Genomic DNA, 18,369 nt, shown 5'->3' with positions numbered 1-18,369 from the left:
GAGAACCATGGACTCGGACTTGGAGGTGCTGATTCTCATTCCGGTCGCTTCACACTCGGCTGCGAACCGATCCAGCGAGAGCTGAACATCCCGGTCAGATGAAGCCATCAGGACCACATCATCTGCAAAAAGCAGAGACCTAATCCTGCGGTTACCAAACTGGAACCCCTCAACGCCTTGACTGCGCCTAGAAATTCTTTCCATAAAAGTTATGAACAGAATCGGTGACAAAGGACAAAGGACAGTCCAACCCTCACTGGAAATGTGTTCGACTTACTGCCGGCAATGCGGACCAAGCTCAGGCACTGATCGTACAGGGAACGGACCGCCACAATAAGACAGTCCGATACCCCATACTCTCGGAGCACTCCCCACAGGACTTCCCGAGGGACACGGTCGAATGCCTTCTCCAAGTCCACAAAGCACATGTAGACTGGTTGGGCAAACTCCCATGCACCCTCAAGCACTCTGCCGAGAGTATAGAGCTGGTCCACAGTTCCACGACCAGGACGAAAACCACACTTTTCCTCCTGAATCCGAGGTTCGACTATCCGGCGTAGCCTCCTCTCCAGTACACCTGAATAAACCTTACCGGGAAGGCTGACTTTCTGGTTTCTGTTTATTGAAAATTAAATACAAACAATTCAAAATAATAATCCAATGGACAATAAGAAACAAGTAAAAATACATCAATCAAACCTTTTTTTTATGAAAAGGTCACCGCAAAATCTTTCGTTCTTTGACTCTGCTCCTTTTGACTCCTTCTTGCACTCTTCCACTCTTCTTGATTTCATCTCGATGAATTCTGAAGGAATGTTTATCTTTTTCGCAAATTAAATGGTGTGTACGGCCAAAAACAACGCATGCATGGGACATTTTTCTTCAAGAAAGGCTTAATGGTTCATTGTACCCTTTGATATCCTACGCTGCTTGACCACTACGCATATTTAATCAGCCGGGTCCATCCATTTCCTACCGCTTATTCCCTTTCGGGTTGCGGGGAGCGCCGGTGCCTATCTCAGGTACAATCGGGCGGAAGACGGGAAAGTCGCTACCTCATCGCAGTATATATATATATATATATATATATATATACACACACTAGGGGTGTGGGAAAAAATCGATTCGAATACGAATCAAAAATCGTTTACGTTGTGCGATTCAGAATCGATTCTCATTTTTAAAAAATGTATTTTTAATTTTTTAAATTTTTTTTTTAATCAATCCAACAAACCACTACACAGCAATACCATAACAATGCCATCCAATTCCAAAACCAAACCTGACACAGCAACACTCAGAACTTCAATAAACAGAGCAATTGAGAGGAGACAAACACGATGCAGAATAAACCAAAAGTAGCGAAACAAAAATTAATATTATCAACAACAGTATCAATATTAGTTATAATTTCAGCATAGCAATGATTAAAAATCCCTCATTGACATTATCCTTAGACATTTATAAAAATAATAAAAATGAACAATAGTGTCACAGTGGCTTACACTTGCATCGCATCTCATAAACTTGACAACACGCTGTGTCCAATATTTTCACAAAGATAAAATAAGTCATATTTTTGGTTTGTTTAATAGTTCAAACAAATGTACATTATTGCAATCAGTTGATAAAACATTGTCCTTTACAATGATAAAAGCTTTTTTTATTTTTTTAAATCTACTACTCTGCTAGCATGTCAGCAAACTGGGGTAAATCCTGCTGAAATCCTATGTATTGAATGAACACAGAATCGTTTTGAATCAGAAAAATATCGTTTTTGAATCGGGAATCAAATCGAATCGAAAAAATCGATATATTATCGAATCGTGACCCCAAGAATCGATACTGAATCGAATCGTGAGACACCCAAAGATTCACAGCCCTAATATATACATATACTCCGAGCTCGATGATGTCACGCTATCGATGGGAAAATGCATTTTTAGACAAAATGATTTGCCTGAGCGGTAGGAGACACAGAGTGTAACAAGCGGTAGAAAATGGATTAGAAAGGATAGATTAAAAAAAATATATATAATAAAAAATCAATCAATCAATCAATGTTTACTTATATAGCCCTAAATCACTAGTGTCTCAAAGGGCTGCACAAACCACAACACAAACCACTACGACATCCTCGGTAGGCCCACATAAGGGCAAAGAAAACTCACACCCAGTGGGACGTATTTTTTTTAACTTGTAACTTCCCGCGAGCCGGATTTTGGACGCTGGCGGGCCGAATTAGGCTCATGGCCGTAGCTTGGGGACCCCATTATTTATAATACAAATAAATTAATAAAAATATATATATATCATAATCTAATTTAAAATTAGGATGACTAAGAATCGTAATTCGGATGTGAATCGATTCAACTCACTATATCAACCAAAACCGAACTGAGTAGCTTGTTAGCTAACCTTTTTGGGAAATTTTTAGAGAGCAATTTCTCCTAAAAAGACATTCATTATTTCTTATTTCACAGTCAAACAATTACCTCTTTGATGAAATACCGGCAGCACGGTGTAAGAGGGGTTGGTGCGTCTGCCTCACAAAACGAAGGTCCTGAGTAGTTCTGGGTTCAATCCCGGGCTCAGTTCGAATCTTTCTGTGTGGAGTTTGCATGTTCTCCCCGGGACTGCGTGGGTTCCCTCCGGGTATTCCGGCTTCCCCCCACCGCCAATAAACATGCACCTGGGGATAGGTTGATTGGCAACACTAAATTGTCTCTGATGTGTGAATGTGAGTGTGAATGTTGTCTGTCTACATAGCGACTTGTCCAGGGTGGCTTGTGGCTGAGATATGCACCAGCGCCCCACGCGCCCCCAAAAGGGAATACGCGGTAGAAATGGATGGATGGATGAAATACACCATGAGGGTTAACGAGTTGTCATTATCACACGTGATAAGTAAGCGCCAGCATAATAAATATTCTTTGAGCAGCATTGTGAGCAACGGCACAACTCCAATACAATACATTGCATTCTGGGGCTTGTAGTTTAAAGCGTACTTCACCACGTACTGATACCTTCTGGAGCCAATACAATTCGATTCAATGCAATTTTTTTCATTTTTATCATATGGTCTCTTTTATCATGAGTATGATTTATATAAACTTTTCTTATGTATTTTGCTCAGCAATGCGAGTGCGAATGTTCAATCTGACTGGTCCAACTAGACACAACGTCACCGTGACGTCAACATGTTTACCCGGAAATGCGAACTTATTTTCACGGCGGCTGGTTTAATCTTGAATTTGTCTGCAATTTCTTTCGATTTTCCTTACATTAAATGAGACTTGTATGCATCCCGTAACCTAAGGTTTGTTAACATGTACAGTGGGCTTCTGCCTAAGGGTTTAACAGAAGAAGAGCTGAGTCCGGACGACGAAGAAGAGGAGCAGGAGAATAAAGTCGGGGAAGAGAGGGGGAGTCCTGCTAGGGACAAAGATGTCTCTCTGGCTGGAACGCCAGCAAAAGCTGTCATCAATGCCAGCATCGAAGCGCCGATATGCAACCTGCCTGGTATATCCCAGGAAATGTGGCAAGTATGTTATTTATCATTCCTCCGTGATCGTGTCAGTCAGGACTCCTGCAAACGGACTGCTCTGTATGTGTTTAAGAAATTCAATGAGCTCCGTGGAAAGAAAGATGACATGAAGACGCAGAGGAAAGGGAAAAGACGGCGACGCAAGAAAGGTGGCTTTTTTTTTATAGCAAAGATTGTTTATTTACTGTATATTGTACTTCTAATTTTAGTCAGCTATAGTCTTATTCATAACAACACGACAACTACGCAGCGAAATTACATCCATCCATCCATCCATCTTTCCCAATTTCTACCGCTTGTCCCTTATCTGGGTCGCGGGGGGTGCTGGAGCCTATCTCAGCTGCATTCGGGCGGAAGGTGGCGTACACCCTGGACAAATCGCTACCTCAAAATTAACATTGTAAGTCAAGTCAGCTTTATTTGTCAATTTCTTTACATGTAAAGACATACAAAGGAATCAAAATTTTGTTTCGCACTCTCCCATGCGTTGACAAAAAGAAAAAGAAAACACAAACAGTAAAGTGCAACATAAATATGTCTACCTACTAAAGTGACTATATATATAGTTTCTGTTGTTTTTTAAATAGGATATGGCTGTAAACAATGAGTGTTTAATCAGTAGTGCAAATACTTATGATATAGCAGCAGATGTGTGCAATTTTGCATAGTCATTTTTTCTGTGGGTCATGGGGTTTAGAGTTCAGGTTGTTCCAGGGAGGGGGATTTCAAAGTCCTGACAGCCTAATGGATCGGGCTGAGGATTTAGGAGGGGGGGTTCAGCAGCCTAACAGCCTGGTGGTGAAAGCTGTTGGTGAGTCTGGTGGTGCGGGAGCGGAGGCTCTTGTATCTTCTTCCAGAGGGAAGGGTTGCTTGCGTCACAAACAATTGTGAGTGCTTTGCATGTGAGGCGGGTGCTGTATAAGTCCTGAAGAGATGGGAGTGGTGCACCAATGAGTTTCCCAGCTGTTTTCACGATGCGCTGCAGGTCTCTTCTGTTGTGTTGAGTGTGGCTCCCGCCCCAAACTGTGATGCAGCCAGAAAGGATGCTTTCAATGGTGCCTCTGTAAAAAGTGGTCAGGATGGGTGGTGGAGCACTTGCCCGCTTTAGTTTTCGCAGGAAGTAGAGACGCTGTTGGGCCTTCTTCACCAGTGATGCAGTGTTGGTAGTCCATGACAGGTCCTCACTGATGTGCTCCCCTAGGAATTTGGTGCTCCTTACTCTCTCCACTGCAGCACCATCAATGGTCAGTGGCAGGTGTTGAGTGTGACCTCTCTGGAAATTGACAACAATCTCTTTTGTCTTGCTGACATTCAGCAAGAGGCACCACGTGGTCAGGAGGTCCACCTCTTTCCTGTAGTGAGTCTCGTCGCCCTTGGTGGGGAGGCAAGATGTTCAGTACATCTAGAACATATTCACAGTGCTTCCCTTTTTCCACAACGTGTTATCAATTAATCAAGCTACAACTATACATATATATATACATATATATATATATATATATATATATATATTATATATATATATATATATATATATATATATATATATATATATATATATATATATATATATATATATATATGTGTATATATATATATGTATATATATGTATATATATATACACAGTGGGGCAAAAAAGTATTTAGTCAGCTGCCTATTGTGCAAGTTCTCCCACTTAAAATGATGACAGAGGTCTATAATTTTCATCATAGGTACACTTCAACTGTGAGAGACAGAATGTGAAAAATAAATCCAGGAATTCACATTGTAGGAATTTTAAATAATTTATTTTTAAATTATGGTGGAAAATAAGTATTTGGTCAACCATTCAAAGCTGTCACTGATGGAAGGAGGTTTTGGCTCAAAATCTCACGATTCATGGCCCCATTCATTCTTTCCTTAACACGGATCAATCGTACTGTCCCCTTAGCAGAAAAACAGCCCCAAAGCATGATGTTTCCACCCCCATCCTTCACAGTAGGTGTGGTGTTCTTGGGATGCAACTCAGTATTCTTCTTCCTCCAAACACGACGAGTTGAGTTTATACCAAAATGGATACATTGATGATACAGCACAGGATTGGGAGAATGAATGTCATGTGGTCAGATGAAACCAAAATAGAACTTTTTGGTATAAACTCAACTTGTCGTGTTTGTAGGAAGAAGAATACTGAATTGCATCCCAAGAACACCACACCTACTGTGAAGCATGGGGGTGGAAACATCATGCTTTGGGGCTGTTTTTCTGCTAAGGGGACATGACGATAGATCTCATCCCGCGGGCCGGATAGAACCTGTTTGCGGGCCTGATTCGGGCCGCGGGCCATACGTTTGAATCCCCTGGGTTAGTGGGACTGCCTCACAATACAAAGGTTCTGTGTAGTCCTGGGTTCAATCCCGGGCTGGGCATCTTTCTGTGGGGAGTTTGCATGTCCTCCCTGTGAATGCGTGGGTTCCCTCCTGGTACTCCGGCTTCCTCCCACTTCCAAAGACATGCACCTGGGGATAGGTTGATTGGCAACACTAAATTGGCCCTAGTGTGTGAATGTGAGTGTGAATGTTGTCTGTCTATCTGTCTTGGCCCTGCGATGAGGTGGCGACTTGCCCAGGGTGTACCCCGCCTTCCGCCCAATTGTAGCTGAGATAGGCGCAAGCGCCCCCCGTGTTCCCAAAGGGAATATGCGGTAGAAAATGGATGGATGGATATATACAGTATATATATACATGCCCACATCGGGGCAAGAAAAAACTCAACCCAATGGGATTACAATGAGAAACTTTGGAGGGGACCGCAGATGTGGGAACCCCCGGCCCCCATGGGCGACCGGTGCAATGGACATCGAGTGGATCTAGATCATAGTGTGAGAGTCCAGTCCATAGTTGGGGCCAGGCAGAGATGGTCTTGTGTAGAGACAAGTCAGCAGCTCAGAGACGTCCCCAACTGATCTGTGGTTGTCTAATCTCTGCCAATTTTCTTTTAAGATGGGACTTAAATGCTTCTATATTACAGCCTTATTCTAAAATTGAATACATTTATGTTTGTCCTTAAACATTCTGGATGAAAACCAACTTTTGCCATCAAACCTAATGGAGCTTGAGATGTGCTGCAAAGGAGAATGGGTGAAACTGCTCAAACACAGGTGTGCTAAGCCTGTGGCATAGTCCATCCATCTACCCGGCGTGTGCTGGAGCTTATCTCAGCTGCATTCGGGCGGAAGGTGGGGTACACCCTGGACAAGTCGCCATCTCACCGCATATTATTAAAAAAAAAAAAAAACTTGAGGCTGTAATTGTTGCCACAGGTGCATCATCGCATAGCATCAATCCATAGCATCATCACATAGCATCATCGCATACCACCACATAGTATTAAAATAAAACAACTCAAGGCTGTAATTGTTGCCAAAGGTGCTTCATCGCATAGCATCATCGCATACAACAACATAGTATTAAAATAAACAACTCGAGGCTGTAATTGTTGCCAAAGGTGCTTCATCGCATAGCATCATCGCATACCTCCACATAGTATTAAAATAAACAACTCAAGGCTGTAATTGTTGCTAACGGCGCATCAACAACGTATTGAAGCTGTAAATACTTATGTACATGTGATGTTTTTAGTTTTAATACATTTGCAAATTAAAGAAAACAAAACCAAACTTTCACATTGTCACTATGGGGTATTGTCTGTAGAATTCTGAGGACAAAAATGGATGTATTCCATTTTGGAATATTGCTGTAACATAAAACAATGTTGCAAAACAGAAGCACCGTGAATGCTTCATGGATGCAATTAAAATATGAAACTATATTTTCATATTGTAAATGTTTGTATGTTTAACAGTGTCTGTTTTGTCATCTGACAGGAACAAAAATCAAAGAGCCAACAGAGACACGGTATCAAAATATTTTAGTATATAGAAAATAATTACATTGATTTGTAATTTGCTGAATACTGACTATGAGTTTTACCATGTCCTCCCAGGTGTCAGTGGCAGGAGAAGTCGGAGAAGCACTGGGATGGGCTTAAGCAGTATTTTGGTGTAAATGATCGATTTTATCCCCCTGCAAGTTCCAACCCCCCACAGAAGGTAATAAAACCTTCTGCATTCCATGCTATCTGATTGCAAGGTTTAAGGCCTTGTCTGTGATGGCTTTTGGAAACTCCTCTGTCAAATCCTTTTGTGTTTCCGTGTCACTGTGTCCTTTTATTGTTTTATGTGATATGACATATGGATTAGAAGAATCCGTTTTGATACTCAACCTGACATTGAAAAGAATATTTAAGATTATGTTCAGTTACATTTAGTGATACGATTAGAGACACTCCTTTCTAGTGTAGTTGAGATTAAAGTGAGATCTAAGTTTTTCCTCCTCTGTGCAAATCCTCGTAAAATCCCAAAGGATGGTTGGAGAAATAACTTCAAGAAATCCATGAAAATTTCGCAATTGTGCATTTTAATATTACAATTTAAGTACGCAGAAACTGCAAATGAAGCACAATGAGTGCGAGCTTGTTTTAGATGACCCAGAAATTAACAGCTGTTCTCATTTTAATTTCAAATGATTGTCTTAATTATTTGGGGTGTATTTCTTTTATGTCAATAAATTAAGATTGGACTGATTTATCCACATTGACTGTAGCAACTCTGAAAGGATAATGATAAGGAAATGATTAACCAGCTGAATTAAACCAAAACTTTTTTCATTAATATAATGAGGCACCCTCAATCCGTCAAATGCAGTTCCTTATAATTCATATATAATTTATTTGCCGAAAATAATGAAGGTCTGTCAGTTTTGCTCTTAGGGTACAAAAGATACATTTAATATTGTTAATATTCAATGTCAACTGATAATAATTAATTATAGCTGGTAACGGGAGTGATGGCGTATCGTGTAAATTATTATTTTGAAGTGAACAATACTTTTCGCTTTTGCTGTCATCTATATGCAGTATTTTTAGTTCTTAAATATTTCGTCAGAGGAGACAGTTGTAGTTGCAGCTTCCTCATGATATATTTTATTTTAGCATGATGACATTTTGGTGCTGAAGACATCTGGTGGTCTGCTTTCTTAGATAGGCTCATCACAGCAGACGTGCCTTTCGATCAGAACGCTCTGCTTCGTCCCGTAATGGAAATTTGTAATTAAAGTCACATTTATGTTTGGTAATCTCCTGTAGCATTTTTAAGATTTCCCCTCTAATATCCAATCAAAAAGGTTTTCATTTCTGAGGAGAAATCTACATATTTGTAGTAATGGCAATCGTATTAAAAATACGGCCCTGGGGACTTTTGAAGTTACTCTTTGATTTTTCTTCCTCACTACCCTTATTTCCTCCCCAAAAAAGCTGATTTTTTTTCTCTCTTTTGCAGTCCGGCCTAGAAAAGAGCATAGAGACGGCCATAGCTGAAGGGGACGTTGCAAAGGCGGAGGAGATGAGCGACAGACTCGCCACTCGAGAGGTACGTTGTGCTGATAAGAGATCTTTGGGGTGCTCCTGCTGTGACAAATCAGGCTAATGGATCCGTGGCCATTTCTGCTGCAAAGACATAGAAGAACATAAACACACCCAGACAGCCACCATTCAGTCCTGCAGCCCTTTTCCATTGAGTTAATGGAAAGCCCTCCCCTTAGTTTTGAAGTGCTGCAGTTTTAAAGGACTTTTGGCTCTGCTTTTTAATGAAGGGTACATTGCTTTCAAGCCAACTCTTAAATCATTCCGCAGGTATGAGTTTTGTACCTTTGAAGTGTACATGTCCCTAAATGCAGTGCCTGAAGTTTTGGAACCTACCGGCTTGGTAGGCATCAAGGATCAAGTAGTTTGCAAGTAATTTACCATCAAATGTAGACTGCGTGCATGTAATCCTTTTTAAAAAGAAACATATCGGTAGAGCTATTTTGCTTTGCTGTGCTTTGCTTGTATTTTTCTTTCAAATTGGGAGTTTTTTGTTTCATAATACACGTTGCTTAGGGCGACCAATACTTGTTTGCATTTTGCAATAGTTGCCAAAATGCTACATGGACAACTGTTTGTGCTTTCACATTCTTCTAATGCCACACAAATTCAGGAATTTAATTAATAGCGTAACAAATTTATTGTATGGCTACAAGTTGGTAATTTGTGTAAATTAGTTTAATTAACCCTGCTCCCTGATAACATTATTACAGTATGTATATGTGGCATTTGAAGCCATGTCAAAGCGAAGTCCCCAGCAACCCAAGTCATAAAGGGAAACAATATTTTCCTTAAATTTACACCAAATCTACAAGCTAGGTATTCACGCTCACACATTTTATTATATTTATTTAATTTCAAATATTTTAATTGTTATTCAAAATATTGTGCTTCCATTTTAAGCTGATGTGTTTATTTTTTGCAAATCATCAGGAAACAAGGGTTTAGAAAAATAATTTGTATCATTCATTGATTAAATTCCATGATTTTCATTGTAAAATATTGGTAAATTATTGTAAGTATGAGTAGATTGATGTGATATGATTTTATCCAAGCAGTGAACAGACTGGTCAAATTTGAAGGTTTACAAAAATCCCAATATGACTGGCACCTGCAGTGTGCTCTCAGAAAGCCTCTTAGAGTGCTGGTGGATGGTTTTTGCCTGATCCGAGGTGCCTGCCTCTCTGGCACCTGCTTTGCGTTTTGCCAGAGCTGTGATGGGATGTGACAGCAGTCTGGCTTCCACCTCTCCTTGTTTAGCAGTGATAACTTCATTTGACCAAGTCCCAGAAACTTACTGAAGATGAGTCCCAGCAGCACGATCATCATGTTCGAACTAAAAAATTCTGATCCCCCGGATGAGTAGACTTTCAGGACGTATAGGGAAGGGAAGGTTTGGCCAAAAATCTGTATCACTGTATATATTGCAGCCTCTTCCGATAACAATGTATATCACAATATATTTTATGTTATTTAAATTATGATAAAACCATTTTAAAACAGGTTGCCAAGACTCAGAGTTTGGCGTATGTGGTTTTGACTGATTGAAACTTTTATTTGTAGATTGCACAGTACTGTACATATTCCGTACAATTGACCACTAAATGGTAGCACCTGAATAAGTTTTTCAACTTGTTTAAGTCAGGGTCCGCGTTAATCAATTTATAGTTGTGTAACACATTTCTGGTTGTAATATTTTTTCAAAATTATTATTAATGTTCTTGCTAATTTATTGTTACTATTGGGTTTCTTTTTGTTATAACATGGTCCTAACTACACCTTAGTTAAAATATAGTAAGCACTTATTCTTGTATTGTTTGACTATTTCCTTCCAATAGTTTTGGGCGACACTACAAAATTCGATATCCATCTAATACCAAGTAGTTATAGGGACAGTATCTGTCATACCAATGCTGATACAGACATGAACTTTTCAAGATCCTTGAATGATTACATTTTTGATCACGTCAGACAAGGCAGTGTTTCCCCCAGAAAATTTGTTAGTTAAGGTGGTGACTCTCCAGGGGGAGGGGACCGGGGATGGGTGGGTGTAAGGATCGGTGTATCTCGGCCTATCGCCATTACGTCTCCACCTCGTCGCTGCCACCACAGCCTGGCGGGCAATAGACTACAGACTGTGGTGACGTAGGCCGGCTTCGTCGCGTGACGAAGCCTACAACTTTTGGTTGTGTTTTCCGCTCCATTTGCTGAATGGCAATATACGATATATATCTCAATATTTTTTCCGTATAGTAAGAACAAAACAGTCCTATTTACCTGAGATACTAAAATAATGACATACAAAGTCAAATTAATGTAAGTAAGCGTTTGCAATAAAGGTTTGAAAAAAAGAGTTAAAAATGGGGCCACATGCTGACATATGCTCAACTCCATCCATCCATCCATCCATTTTCTACCGCTTGTCCCTTTTGGGGTCTCTGGTTGATTTATTAAAGCATTTGGGAAGCCTGTATTTGTTTTTTATTATGTAAATGTTATATTTTTATTAACATGTGATAGCAGGGACCCTGCCATTCCAAAATAGGCTGCTACATTACTAATGATTAATGTAACTATAGATGAAAATATAGTCCAAAACAATAGGAGAGACTATTCATCCCTGAACACCATGGAGTTCACGTAGGATTTATGAAGGAGTTACATTACTATATCAACTGTCAGAGACAGAAACTCTTCATTAAACATTATGTTGTTTTTGATGCTTCAACACAGCGCGCACGCACGCACACACACCGCACAGTGAGCTAACGTTACGCTAATAGCTAATTAGCATTCACCTCAAGTACTGCGAGCGAGCTGAGCTGCTGCTTGTTTCTAGAACGTCAACGGGCTCATAGTGATGTTACTAGTAGTTGACTGGGAGGTGTTTATTATCATTTGGGGAGAGTTCGCTGCCTTACCTGCTAAAAGTAAAGTACCAATGATTGTCACACACACACTAGGTGTGACAAAATGTGTCCTCTGCATTCGACCCATCCCTTTGTTCACCCCCAAGGAGGTGAGGGGAGCAGTGAGCAGCAGCGGTGCCGCACCCAGGAAGCATTTGTGGTGATTTAACTCCCCATTACAACCCTAGATGCTGAGTGCCAAGCAGGGAGGTAATGAGTCCCATTTTTATAGTCTTTGGTATGACTCGGCTGGGGTTTGAACTCCCAACCTACCAATCTCAGGGCGGACACTCTAACCACTAGGCCACTGAAACACCTTTCTGCTCGCTCCATGTTACATGCGCTCTGAGTACGCACTGCTGATTGGCTGTTACGTGCACTTTGAATACGTAATGCCGATTGGCTGTTACCGCTCTGCGTGTAACCAATCAGATGGTTCTGTGGGTGGGACAATGCTGGGTGCTGGAGAGACATACTGACAGAGGCAGTCGCAGAACTAAGCAGAGCAACTTGTTGAGACTTTTTTTTTTTTGTTAAGACTTTAGTTTAAGCAGTGGCTCTTTGTTGTTAAGGCGGCCGCCTTAACAACAAAGCGCGGCGGGAAACCCAGCACGGGGTATTGCCCTTTAACTCAGACTTATTTCCTGAGTATGTAAACAAAAACGACAAATGATTTTTGGATAATAAAACATACTGACCATGTAGTACCGACCATTTATTGATACTCTACTTACTGTCCATATTTGTATCGATTCGCCCACCTTTTACGTTCAAGAGCTCTAGCTTAGCAATTAGCATATCCTCCTATGGTGTGTAGTGTAGCAGGTTGAGCTATTTCTTGTCCTTCAGTGATAATCGTACTTGTAAGAAGTACAGTTTATTTTCCGCCATGGAGGTGAGGGTTGCTGACTTAGAAGTGGCTTTTGCACTGTGGACGAAATTTAGCCACTAGCGAGAATGGTACATTGCGTTTAATAAGTGTTTGTTCGCTTGTCACTGTCAAGTTTGCGGGACATAGCTAGAATGTGTCATTAACATGGATTACAAGGATGTAACGGTAGTAATAATTGAAAGCTCTGTTTTCGGCCAAATGTGTATTATTTATTTTGCATACTGTCCATATGTGATCTTCAAACTGTGTGGTACGCCAAAAAAATCATTTGATTGAAGTATTGTTTGTATGAATTGTATGTTCCTATGTTCAAACACAATGTTACTCTTAAAACTGTGTGTAAGGTTTCAACAGCCAAAAATATTAAATACATTTCTTAAATAAAACATATACCTTGTTTTTAAATGAATACCCAGGACTACAACGCTACCGTCTTTTAATAGTCTTTATTTTTGTGGTACTTGGAGAGACAATTTCTTTCTGAGGCGGCACTCGGTGAAAAAAGTTTGAGAACCACTCGTCCATATCACCCAACCATTGCATCAGGCCAAAAAGTTAAAAAAAAAAAAAAATCTATAATCAGTTGTAAAGGAAAATGGTATATTTTAATAGGTGCAGACTGTTATGAAGATAGCATTAGGACCAACATGTTTGTTTAGAGGCCTGTTGACTTATGACTCGGCTCTGTGACAAATATTGTGAGGATCAATATTCCCCGGTGTGCCCAGAATCAATTTCAAGGTTATAATTGAGTGGCTCATTTGGTACGCACTGCCTTAGATGTTTGGTTTGTTTATGGTCTTAAGACCAAGACATGATTGAGGCAGGTTTTTCTCAGAAAAAATAGGAAAAGGTTTTCTTAGCAAAATATGCAAAAGCCTTTTGACAGCTGTGAAGAACTAAAGAGGCCTGTTTGTCCCTTAAGGCATTGTTTTGTAAAGAAAACACGGGTACATGTTGACATCAATGTTTATTCTAAGAGTACTGAAGGGGAGACAGAAAGCTGGCTGTCAGAATTTCATTGTTTGTATATCTTTCACTGTTTGGATTTACTATACTTAAAGTATTTTTCATGTGAACAAGTGGTCAAATGTAGCTGACATTTTTCAAATGTCAATGTTCTTAGTCACCCATTTGGGATATTAGAGTTTGAGTTTTTTCTTAATGTTTTTAATCTCTGAGATTCAAAACAACTGTTGTTGATTAGTGCATCATGACATGAGCTGTTTTACATATTTAAAGATGGAGTAAAAAAAAACACTTCTCCTCATAGGTTCCAAACCATCATAAATGTCTGCATGGCTTAGACAAAGCTCCCTAATGTATTCCTTTAAACCGTGCAGTTAGGGGCTCTTCTCTCATAAAGATGTCTGTAGGTTCTTCCTCTCATCATGTTAATACCTCTTTTTAAACACTTCTTTTTAGAAGCCATAGATGACACATGTGAAAGAATTCCCCGTTTCCAAATGAGTCCATGTAGCTCAGTAGTTTCAAAGGTCCAAGTCCTCCAATTAAGCAGACCGGGTCGCTATCTTTTAATAAATGCACACACACTACTTATAAGTTTCACATGGGCTAATTAATTCTGTAATTAGCATAACATTGAGTGACTGACACACAGTGTAGCCCAAAGCTCTATCAGGAGATGTGATAGCATCCATAAGCCTGTATTTGACAGATTGATTTTGCAGCTATTTCAGCTAAATGAAGCCGTGCAGAAAGTTGGTAACACTTTAGGCCTCCAAAGCTACAGGGCCTACACGCCAAAAGCATTCTTTAACCTGTGGGGAAGTATGCTGTGAATTTTCACTTTCCATTAAAAGATAATTGGTTTGGTTTATAAAACTGGAATTAATGCATTGTTCTATAATTACACACAAACATACAGAATAAATATATTGATAGGTAACGCAATACAAAAAACTAGTTTTCTGGGAATGGAATGATTATACAGCGTACGTAGTCAATAGTTTAAAAAATAAAATGTGATCATAAATTTCAACTTATTTTATTATTTCTTTTCCTCTAAATTATACATACACATTTAAATTTAAACAATAAACCCCACTTATATTTGGTCAAATGATCTCAACCACTTTGTGTAGCCATCATCAAGCTTGTGGCATAATTTTAGCTGGATAATTGACCCCGCTGGTCGAGTTAATTCAGGGTCCATTCACATTTGCAATTTTTTGTCTGGTATAACTGACTACAGTCCGTTTTCTTTGTTAGTGGAGTTTGTCTGTTTGTTTGGTCACGTGCAGTCCAGGACTTAATGGACAGAACCAAACCAAATTTGGGGTTTTGGTCTGCCTGCACCAAATGATCCCAAACTATAATGAACGTATTAATTATTATTAATGAATATATAATATATATTTATCATTATTTATGACAGTAGTAGTATTAATACTGATAGTAGTAACGCAGTAGTAGTATATTAAACATCTACTGTATAACTAAATATGCTTTCACCAAGCAAGGCGATGCATATTAAAGGGGCCCTATAATGCAAAACCAAATTTTTCAAACCTGATGGCATTTGCTTGTGTGACGCAGAGGTAGCAGCTGTAGAACCCTCCCTTACCAACAATGCAAATCAAGCAGACTTTGCGAGAGCCAAAAACGACTACTTTGGGACAAATAATTGTCCAGAACCATATATTTTAAATCCTGGATATAAGGAGGATGAGCTACACATTTTACAAGCTATGCTAAACAGATCTGGCTTTAGTGAAACACCAAGCATCACGTGGCAGGAAGGATGGGAATCGAAAACCGGTTCTTATTCAGAACCGCTTCCCTGTGTATCAAATCCTTGGAATCGCTTTCCATTTCATCTAGCGGATCTCTTAACTGTTCTTCCATGTGGGGATGATGTCATTACGAACTGTACTTGGTGACGCCAGCAAAATGTGGTGTTACTGGGCGAAACCGCGCACCGAAGTTTGCCGACATTTTATTAAAAAAACCACGACGACGCTACTTTTAATACTTTCATCAAAAGAAGGAAAACCAAGCAATATGCTAAAACATTTGAACATACAGCACACAATGAATGTCGTGTTTTTGAATTGCACCAATCTCATCCCAGGCAGCAGCAGTCATTTGACGTAAATAAAACAGGTACTAATACCGCCAATAATGTTATAGCTATTACCTATTAAATTTAAATGAATGGCTTCTCATTCAGATGAGCATTAGGATACATATTCTGACTGGTTTAGAGGTGGGCAGTAATGGCTCCAGTTCATGTCCGGTGCAGGTTTTTGCTGCAGCAGGGAAGAGTAGCACTTGGCCAGCAACGACAAAACTCACCCAGCAGTGACTAAGTTTGTGTTCAAAACTTACAACAATTTGCCACATCAATGCTCCTTCTGTAGGTGAATGTTCAATCCAATCCCATTTTTGTTTAATCATTATATTATACAGGTGGAACTCATAACATCGTGTAAACGTCCATGTTTGTCAGCAAATAACTTCAAATGTGATACTAATTTGTGACATTAACTCATTTCATGTAAAGAGACGTATGTCAAGCCTGTATTTAATACAACTTTGATGATCATGGCTTACAGTTTTTTTTATTCTTAAACACAATATTCTTATATTTTCTATATAATGTTTGCATAATCTGTAAGCAATAAACAGCAACATTTTATCAAAAGAAGGTTGAAATGTCTAATGTTCAATGTCATTATATTAGCTTCACTTTGTAAATCTAAACTAACCTTTGCAGAGTATATTGCACGGTATATTTTCTAGGTAGATGACAAAGATTCTTAAAAGTTTTAAAAATGTTACAAAATGTTACATTCTTGTGTAATGTCCACAAGTTGTATTTATTCAAATTCTACAGATACATTTTAAAAAATATATATATTTTTAAAAGTTTTTTTCTAAATTATGTGACTCTTAAGACTTTACTGTTGACTTTATAAGATCCTTTTAGCTCTAAACCAGTGGTGTCAAAGTCAAGGCCCTATGGGATTATATTTGATTAGTATTAGAACTCGTCCAAGGGGCACAGCTGCTTGCTACTGTTTTGCACGCACCAATGGTACATTTTTGGGGTCCCACTTTTTTGTAACTGTTTTGAAAACAAATGACAAATGTACGCATTATCCTGTTGTATCTCACATTTTATATTGTGTTTTGGAAAACGGTTTTCATAAACGTTACTTAATTCATTTAAAAAATTATGCAAAAGAAAACACATTTTTATGCACACATTTGTCTCCACGCAGCCCTTGAGCTAAAATTAGTTTTGATACCCCTGCTCTAAACTAAACAACATTTTTGCTAATCCATCATTTTTCCAAATAAGTGTCAATAAGAGAATCGATAAAAAACAAATGGTTAAGCAGAATTTTAAGTGGAATCGGAACCAGAAAAATGTTTTCAATCCCTATGTAGCAGTATTGCTAAACGCTAAACAAGAAATACAAACTACAAACATAATTAAACGATCGCTTATTGTACAATTTCTGCTCTCACTGTGATAACAATTGATACGATGTCCATAAATTCCTCTTTAGATAAATAATAATTTTTAATCTACACGACAAAGGGTTACAAATGTTGCTACTGACACTGTTTTCTGCTGTAGTGTGTTTGTCTCCATCTGTGAGTATAAACTGAGTGTTACAGATATATGATTTGTGGCTACGTCCCCCTAATATCCAAATGAGAGCCATGATTTATAATCCAGAACAACTTTGATGAGCCGGGCTGCGATGCAGCAGTAGCAGAATGGTAGCATTTAAGACTTCGCCTGCTCAATGCTGCAGTGCTGAATAAACTTCTTCTTTAGAGTTTTACGGCAGTTAGCATCAACATACGGTATGTTGCATTACTGCAACAAAAAAATTAAAATATTTTGTCTGTGTTAGCGCTTATAACAAGATTACTTATATTTGGTTAATATTCAGGTCAGAAGATGTAAATAGAGTATTGTTTGCGGGTTTTGGGTGGTGTTTGAGGGAGTTTTGTAGGCAAAATAGAGAGCCTCCATACTGTAGTTAGCTGACTTTTTATGTGTTTATTTATTTAAACTTAATTGACTTAAAATGCATAAAAAGACACAAACATATGTGTACTTGTTCTATATAGGGATTGTGAATAATAGACAGCCCATTTTTTTTTTTAATTTTTGCGTTTTTCCAGTATGACTGACCTGATAACATGGTCAGAGTGCAGAAGCTTTACAAGAGTGACATCAATCTCCGGAAATAGCCGAATATTCAAAATGGCTGACTGAATTTGTGGCATTTTGTGATGTTTAAATGGTATATTCACATACTTTGTGGATTGTAAATATAATTGGATATGGTTTTGTTTTTGAACACCCAACTGTGTCCAAGTTTCAGATACATTTGGAGGTTTCTTTTTAACTTTTCTACCCACTTTGTGTAACACACCGGTACCACCAAACAGCCCAGATGCATGATTCCACCTCCATGTTTGACAGTTGCTAATAAGTTTGGGCATTGTTTGAATATGGATGATTCTGGTTCCTCGTTCTTAAAACATTACCTTGACTGCTCCAAACATACTTTTT

At 39.0% G+C, this 18,369-nt stretch overlaps 1 protein-coding gene across 1 annotated transcript in view; it reads left to right on the top strand.

The window, feature by feature from the left end:
* The first annotated feature begins 3,186 nt into the window (after window positions 1-3,186).
* The window catches only part of fam204a (family with sequence similarity 204 member A), a 39,786-nt gene continuing 24,603 nt past the window's right edge, over window positions 3,187-18,369 (top strand). Inside the window, exons 1-5 of the mRNA XM_061910787.1 lie at window positions 3,187-3,545; window positions 3,621-3,696; window positions 7,414-7,444; window positions 7,533-7,638; window positions 8,926-9,015. Coding sequence (XP_061766771.1) covers window positions 3,330-3,545; window positions 3,621-3,696; window positions 7,414-7,444; window positions 7,533-7,638; window positions 8,926-9,015 — 519 coding nt within the window. The 5' untranslated portion in view covers window positions 3,187-3,329. The remainder of the gene's footprint in view (window positions 3,546-3,620; window positions 3,697-7,413; window positions 7,445-7,532; window positions 7,639-8,925; window positions 9,016-18,369) is intronic.

Source organism: Nerophis ophidion, linkage group LG09 (genome assembly GCF_033978795.1).
Source record: "Nerophis ophidion isolate RoL-2023_Sa linkage group LG09, RoL_Noph_v1.0, whole genome shotgun sequence".
NCBI classification, from domain to species: domain Eukaryota; kingdom Metazoa; phylum Chordata; class Actinopteri; order Syngnathiformes; family Syngnathidae; genus Nerophis; species Nerophis ophidion.
Note: the sequence above shows the minus strand (reverse complement) of the source record. Positions and strands in the feature narration are given on the sequence as shown.